Source organism: Manihot esculenta, chromosome 10 (assembly GCF_001659605.2).
Source record: "Manihot esculenta cultivar AM560-2 chromosome 10, M.esculenta_v8, whole genome shotgun sequence".
Lineage (NCBI taxonomy): Eukaryota > Viridiplantae > Streptophyta > Magnoliopsida > Malpighiales > Euphorbiaceae > Manihot > Manihot esculenta.
This window is the reverse complement of record NC_035170.2, coordinates 12,681,713-12,690,216: the sequence shown is the minus strand read 5'-3', so window position 1 is coordinate 12,690,216 and position 8,504 is coordinate 12,681,713. Positions and strand designations below refer to the sequence as shown.

Sequence of the window (8,504 nt, the reverse complement as noted above, 5' to 3'; positions counted from 1 at the left end):
CCTATAAAAATAATTGGTCTAATTTTAGAATGTATAGGGCTTTTTTTTTTTATAGCGTCTGATTGGACTTTAATCTAAATTTCGAGATAAACTAATATAACTACTTATATTATATTGAGAGTGGCCATATATTATACTCGTCTTAAGATATAGTATATTTTTTTAAATTTTATTTGTGATTTACTAAATAACTACTTAAATTATATTGAGAGTGACTATATATTATACTTGTCTTAACGTTTAACATATTTTTTTAAATTTTATTTGTGATTTTCTTAACTCATGAGACGGCTTATTTTTGTAACTTAACTTTTATATAATTAAAAAAATAATATAATTAAAATAAAAAATAATATCTAAGCGGCTGACGTATGAGAAAAAAAAAAAAAACTTTAAATTTAGAATGCATTGAGGAGGCAACTGATGAGAAAAAGTTCAGAAACAATTATTTCGAAGAAATTTATCTAAAAAGAAGATATTGTTGCAATTACATTACAACTTTTTATTACGTGCGCATTTCTCTAGCCAATGCCAAATTACTAATATCTCTAGCAAATTCACACGAAATTACTCAAATAGACGAGCCCCAACTGAATTGGATTCACCGGACTTCTCCCCTTGAGGTTATTGCTGCTCTCTCAATCGGCAAACAAACCCTTAAAGGTGTTTCAGGCCATCGACAAATAAAGAACCAAAAGCTTCCATTTCATCCCTGCTTAAGACCAAACCAATCTGAATTCCTCTGTTTCCATCTCTACTCTGTGTCAAAGAAATTGCTCCAGTCTTATCTATGGAGGTTATCTCCACCTTCTTTGGTCTGCCCCACCCGAAATCACACCCGTAAACGTCAAAAGTCGTTGATCCGGCAAGCCCAATCACTTGCATTCCAGCTCTAATTTCACTTTTGAAACTTGATATCTTATCCTCTGCTCCTTGTAAAGGATCCTTCTCCAATCCCTCTATAACCCCACTTAATCTCTTTGCAATGTTGGAGAACCCATTCTCTTCCATAAAATCTCTTGCTTCTGTAAAAACGTCGTGACCGGCAACACAATTGCCAAAGTAATTAGCCGGAAGTGGAGGATCTAAGCGTCTCCTGCAATCCACTGCAAATAGGAACCAAACCATTCTGTTTCCATCTCCTCCTTTGGCTTTTACCATGCAAACCAATACATAGGCACAGGTGACCACAAAAGTTGACAAAGGAATTGGATTTTCCAGCTGAGACAATACTTTGTTCTTGAGTTTGATTATCTCTTCACGAGTTAAATGGAATGTGGATCTCACCTTTTTGATGTCTGCTCCTAATTGGGGTAACAGCTTCAAGCTTCGAGAATTAATCATTGGCTCAGATTCGCTTAGGGACTCCCACTGCCTCAAGAACAGATTCCCCAGCTCTAATGGGTCTTTGATACCGTTTCGATCAAAGAACGGAGCAAGTTCTTCAGGCAATATAGAAGTGTTCTGTTTTCCATTTTCACCATGCTTAGACATGTAAGCCCAGGATTTCATAAACATGGTTATGCTTTTACCATCAAGAACCGCATGGTTTATAGAGTAACCGATGCTAAACCCTTTATTTGGAAATAAAGTAATCTCCAGAGCAAGTATAGAAGCCATAGTATCAGATACTGGTAAGTCAGGCACATAAGGATGCAACTCAACAGCATCAAGGATATCATCACTCGAGAGACGATCGAAGTCCGCGTCGGACTCGGCGACGGTGAGCGGAACACCATCGTTTGGAGTGTAGAGGATGAAAGGTTTGGGACAGTTTGGTGGCCAGGTGAGGCGGCCGACGAGTGGGAGAAAGTGGAAGAGGGTGAGAGAAAGGGAGTGCTTGAGTTTAGGTAATATTACAGTGTTGAAGAAAGTAGGTGTAGCTGATGGACCAGTGAGTTGATAGAAAAATAGACGTTGAACAGGTGATAATTTCAACCAAAATATGTCAAAAAAGGTGAGAGGGAGAGAGAACTCGGTAGCCGACTCAGGTGAGTCGTAGGCTGGTAGAACTTGACAGAACTCCAGGATTTTGGTGGAGCAAGGTAATGCCATGGGAGAGACAATGAATGATGACGAAGATTGTATTATTATTTTTTTATATCAGAGTGATGATGTTGTTTTCACCGAATGTGATGAATGATTGAATTATAAAGTATGATATTTGGTATTAATGTATAATAATAATGAAAGTGGAGGAATCAGTTGGAAATTCGTTATTTTATGGTTAACGTAAGATATCAGTTAGTAAATTTATTTATTATATTAATTATATTATCTGGAATATTTTAGATCCATAACGCGTGCATGGCAAATTTTTCCTGACCGAATAATTTGACAAAGTCACACAATTCAAAACAAATGGTGGTCTTTGGACGGTGCTGACCCGTTAAAGCAAATTACAATATGTTTTTTCTATCGGGCAAATAATAATATACGTAAATAAAAAGCCACCTTTTCACTAGCTATTAGGAATTGAATGAATTATTAAAAAGAAAAAAGATTCAATGAATCTCTGGTATCATTGTAAAACTTGTTTCTTTCGATTAATTTAAATAATTTAAGCATTTTCTTTGATTAAAGTTTACAGCAAAAGCTTTCATTTTGGATAGTTAGATCGAATTTTTAAAATTTATTATAATTTTAATTAATTTTATTTAAAATTTGAGAAGGTTGTCTATCATTTTACTTGTTATTTTTTATTATTTTTAATTATATTTTTTATATATTAAATAAAATAATTAAAACTATTTTGTGGATGTTAAAACTAAAGTTAGATTTTAATTTTAAATTTTTCTAAACATAGCTAGTTAAATTAAGTAGTTGTTATTCTATTAATTCAGTTACTTCTGTTACTGTATTTTTCTTTTCTCATAACATGACTCTGCATTTCATTTCTTGAAATTTTTGTAAAGGTCTCTTGAACCTATTTTTTCATGGCTGCTACAACTAATAATGGTTATCTTCAAAACCCTTTCAATCCTTATTTCTTGCACTCAACTGAGTATTCGGCCTTGATTTTAGTATCACTAGTTCTTGGTAGTTTCAATTATCATTCTTGGGCCAGAGCAATAATGGTTGTCATCAAAGAACAAATTACAGTTCATCGATGGTACGCTTTCTATGTCTACAACAACCGATCTAATGAGATTCACATAGAATAGGTGCAACACTGTGGTGCTTTTTTAGATTACCAAAGCATTATCACCTTCTATTACACAAAGCATCATTTGGATTAATAAGGCTATAGATGCTTGAAATGATCTAAAAGAAAGATTCTCTCAAGGTGATATTGTATGTAATTCTGATTTATAAGAAGAAATTTTTACTTTTGGAGAACTTTTTGTTATATAATACTTCACTCGATTAAAGATTCTTTAGGATGAATTGATTAATTTTATACCAATTCCATCTTGCTCTTGTACAAACCCATATTCTTGTGGTGCTATTGAGTCTGTTAGAACCTATGTAAAAAACGACTATGTGATTATATTCTTGAAAGGGCTTAGTGACCAATTTGCAAATGTTGAATCTCAGATTATGATGATGGATCCTCTGTCAAATGTAAATAAAGTATTTTCTCTAGTTCTTCAACAAGAAAGACAAAATTCTAATAGTCATATCATAGAATCCAAAGCTTTTGTCAATAATACTGTTAGAAATTATGTCCCTTATGGTAACTCAGGATATGGGATAGGTTCAAGATTTATCAAAATTTGTACTTACTGTGGTAGACATAAGCACACCGTGGATACTTGCTATAGGAAGCATGGTTTTCCTCCTAGTTTTAAATTCAAGAACTCTAGTGCAAATGTTGTTCTGTTGAGTATAGGAAATCCAATACAAATGCTATTTCTAATGACCATAATGAGCCAGTCTTGCAAATTCAAAATGAACCATATGCATCAAAGGAGGCTGATAGTTTCAAATTCACAACTGAATAGTATCAAAGGTTATTGAACCCCATTCAAGATTCATCTGCGACAACAGATACATCTTCACATCATGTTAATAATATGTCAACTAGTCAATCTTAGCAAAATTATGCTTCTGCTTCTAATTCAGGTAACCAAGTTTTTTTTAATTAATGGAAATCAATGGATCTTGGATACAGGTGCCACTGACCACATTTTTTTTCCTATCTTTATTCACATCCTATAGATATATCATACCTATTACTGTTAGATTGTCAAATGGTACTCACATCATATTTGAATTATAGTGACTATTCACTTCACTGACAAGTTATATTTGTTGGATATCCTGTACATTCCAAATTTTACTTTCAATCTCATTTCAGTAACCAAGCTCATTTCTACATTACATAACTTACTTTTTCAACACACTTCTTGTCTCATTCAGGAATCGAGTACCTCAAAAATGATTGGTTTAGCTGAAATAAAGGGAGGATTATTGTGCTCACTAATTCATCTTCATCCTCAATTTTATATGTACATATTGTATCTGCCGTAACTTTCATATTATATCATTCTCCTTCTTATCTTTGGCATATGAGACTTGATCACCCATCATAGTCTAGATTAACAAAAATAAATAAACTCTATGCATCAATGCCTCATAGTTCTTTTAATCATGTATGTGACAATTGTCATTTTTCAAAACAGAAGAAATTGCCTTTTTTACATAGTGAATCATGTACAACTGCTTTGTTTCAATTAGTTCATATTGATATCTGGGATCCCTGTATTATCCCTGCTATTCATGGACATAAATACTTCCTAACTATTATTAATGACTTCTCGAGACATACTTGGATTTTCTTGATGATAGCAAAGTCTGAAACCAAAAATCTTATGCAGTCTTTGATCAATCTTGTAGAAACTCAGTTTCAAACCCGAATTCAAGCCCTAAGGTCTGATAATAGTCCTGAATTCCTTATGCATACCTTTTCTACTTCAAAAGGAATAATTCATCAAACTAGCTGTGTTGAGACTCCTCAACAGAATGGCCTAGTAGAAAGAAAATCCCTGCACATTTTAAACACTGTCAGAGTATTACTTTTTCAGTCTCAATTGCCTAAACACTTATGGTCTTATGCAATCCTTCTTTTTGTTTTTCTCATAAATAGATTACCCACACCCTTACTCCAAAACGAATCACCATATAAGCTTCTTTATAGAGCTGTTCCAAATTATCATTCCCTCAAAATTTTTAGCTGCCTAGCTTTTGCCTCTACTTTACAAGCTCATAGATCCAAATTAGACCACAGAGGAAGAAAATGTATTTTTTTAGAATACAAAACTAGAACCAAAGGTTATGTTCTCATGGATCTTCAATCTAGAGAAGTTTTTCTCTCCAGGAATGTCCAATTCTATGAAACTTATTTTCTTTTTTCTCACAATACACACCTTCTGCCTCCTTGTCAATTAACTGATAATTCTCACATAGAATACCCTTCCTATGAGCCCTCTTCTAATTCTATACCAGCACAACCCTTACCTTTAAGGCAATCTACAATACCAAAAAGAACACCTTTTTACTTACAAGAATACCATTGCAACCTCATTCACCATCAAGTTTAAATTACCCTCTTTCTTCTATACTCTCCTATAAGAATCTCTCTACCACTCAATTACATTTCACTTTTTCCATTTTTACTATTCAAGAGCCCAAAACATATACTCAAGCCATTAAAGATGAAAATTGGAGGCAAGCCATGTCTAATGAAATTAATGTTTTACAGCAAAATAATACCTGGTGTCTAGTTGATCTCCCTACCGACAAAACTTCAATTAGGTGCAAATAGGTCTATAAAGTCAAATACAAATCAGATGGAACCATAGAATGATATAAAGAAAGACTTATGAAAAAAGGATATACTCAAACAGAAGATATGGATTACCTAGATACTTTCTCTCCAGTTGCTAAGCTCACCACTATAAGATTACTGCTTGCATTAGCCTCCATAAACAATTAGCATCTTCAATAGCTAAATATCAACAATGCCTTCTTACACGGGGATCTTGATGAAGAAGTGTACATGGTCTTTCCTTCAGGTCTTCAGTCCTCTATACCCAACTAGGTTTGCAAATTACAAAAATCTGTTTATGGCTTAAAATAAGCCAGTAGGCAATGATACTCTAAAGTGTCTTAAGAACTTATTAAATCTGGTTATCATCAATCCAAGTCAGATTACTCTTTGTTTGTTAATAAGAAAGCTAATTATTTCACTGCTATACTAGTTTATATAGATGATGTCATCTTAGCATGCAATGATCTTTTGGAAATAACAAGAGTTAGAGGCTTTCTTCATGACCCTTTCAAGATCAAAGACTTGGGCAACCTAAAATATTTCTTGAGTTTAGAAATTGCCAGAAGCAAAAATGGCATTTCTCTTTGCCAAAGAAAGTATGCTCAAGAGATTCTGTCTGATATTGGCTTTCTGGCTGCAAAACCAGCATCTACACCAATGGATCATCATATCAAACTCAACACTGAAATTGGTGAACCTTTAACAAATCTATCAATGTACAAAAGACTGGTAGGAAGATTACTTTATCTCACCACAACAAGACTAGACATTACCTTTGCAGTACAACAACTCAGTCAATTTCTCTCTAAACCCATTATTGCTCATCTTTAAGCTGTCCACAGGATTCTCAGATACAATAAAGCAGCTCCAAGTAAAGGTTTATTCTTTCCTTCCACCAGCCCTCTTCAGCTTAAAGCCTTTAGTGACTCAGATTGTGCTGGATGTCTAGACACCATACAATCTATTATAGGATATGCAATCTATCTTGGAGATTCTCTAATTAGTTGGAAAACAAAGAAATAACAAACTGTATCTCGTTCTTCTTCAGAAGCAGAATATAGCACTTGCAGCAATTACTTATGAAATTCAATGGACTGTCTACCTGTTGCAGGATCTTGATATTACTCATCAACTGCCAGTAAGCATATACCGTGATAATCAGTTTGCCATTCATATTGGTTCTGATAGTATCTACCCTAGGAGGAATAGACCAAGGGGCTAGAGAGTTTTGAGGTGTATGATTTTTTGTTGAGCATGTTTGTATCTCCTAGAATTCTATATTGTGGTTCAAGACTTTGAAAGATTATATCAGAGCCATGAAGATATCTTCTCTAGAACATGGAATCCATTTTTCTATAAGTACCATAAAACAAAGGGGGCATTATGGGTAACAATAGTCCAAATAAAGTAAAAAATAAGGATAGAATGAAGAAAAGAATCAGAAGAGGATAAAACAGACATGAATAAGTTTTTTAATCCATAATAAAGGTATTTTTGGATTTAAAATATTTCTCTCATTCTACTATTAACTTAATATATTTTATAAATGGAAAGATTTTCAATTTAGACTGAATAAATATATAAGTATTTAAATTTTTTATTTTAAAAATAAAAAAAATAATAAGTTAATTACACTAAAATTTTAAAACTAATGTGTAATTTATCTTTAAAAAACCTTGAAGCACTTTAAACTTTAGAAACATATTATAACATGTCTAAACTATTCAAAAGTATAATTAAAGTGGCCTTCCAATTTTAATATAAGATATATAGCATGCCTATAAATGTGCTGAAATATTCATAAAGGCTCAATTATTGTCTAATTTGTCACTTTAATATAACTGAGGAATGCAAATATACAGGGGTAGAACAAGGGGGCTGCAGAAGCCCTGGCCCCAAAAACTTTTTCAATTTTTTTAATTATATATTGTAGAATTTATTTATTTATTTCTTTATTAGCCTCTTCAAAAATTTATAAAAACTTTTAATGGCTATGACAAATTTTAAATTTTCATTAATTCATCTTCTCAAACTTTTAATTACATTTCCAATATATGAAATATAATTAAAATTGAAGATCAAAATTAATTGTTTGTTATTAAATAAACACAAAAGTTTATCTGAATATTATTTTAAAAATTTTTATATTTTACAAATAAAAATTTAGTTGATAATTTATTTTTAAATTTAAATGAAACTCAATCTAATAATAACATATCATATTATTTTATATTAATTATTTTGCTATTTAAATTTAAAAGATTATTTTATTTACATATTTATAATTACAAAAAAGTGATTTATTTCTAGTTAAAAATTTTAGATTTATTAACTTAGATTATTTATTTCTGTATGATATGCTAACTTTATATTTTACTTATTTTTAAGTTTTTATGTGATTTATTTCTCTTATAAATTTTAAATTTATTAACTTAGATTATTTATTTTTGTCTAATATGTTTACTTTATATTTTCCTAATTTTAAATTTTTTACACCTCTTTTTAGTTATTTTTTTCAAATTTAATATTATTATTCACAAATTTAAGATTTACATTTTTTTACTTTTACTTTTTAACTCTATCAATTTTATACAAGAATTTAGTTACACTATTTTCAAATAAAATTAATTAAAATTATAATATTATGTACTACTTATTATATTGTGAAATTTTTATATATTTTATTCAATAAAAATCTTATAATTTGATTTTTAAATGTTTTTATATATAA

General features: G+C 31.2%; 1 protein-coding gene across 1 annotated transcript; it reads right to left on the bottom strand.

Moving 5' to 3' along the window:
- Nucleotides 1-373: 373 nt before the first annotated feature.
- Nucleotides 374-2,115, bottom strand: LOC110624664 (phenolic glucoside malonyltransferase 1). Its single transcript, XM_021769887.2, has one exon. The coding sequence runs from the start codon at nucleotides 2,053-2,055 to the stop codon at nucleotides 658-660; it is 1,398 nt and encodes a 465-aa protein (XP_021625579.1). The 5' UTR covers nucleotides 2,056-2,115; the 3' UTR covers nucleotides 374-657.
- Between the last annotated feature and the right edge of the window lie 6,389 nt (nucleotides 2,116-8,504).

Excerpts from the sequence above, each read along its gene's own strand:
- LOC110624664 (XM_021769887.2), bottom strand. The coding sequence starts at position 2,055 with ATGGCATTACCTTGCTCCACCAAAATCCTGGAGTTCTGTCAAGTTCTA.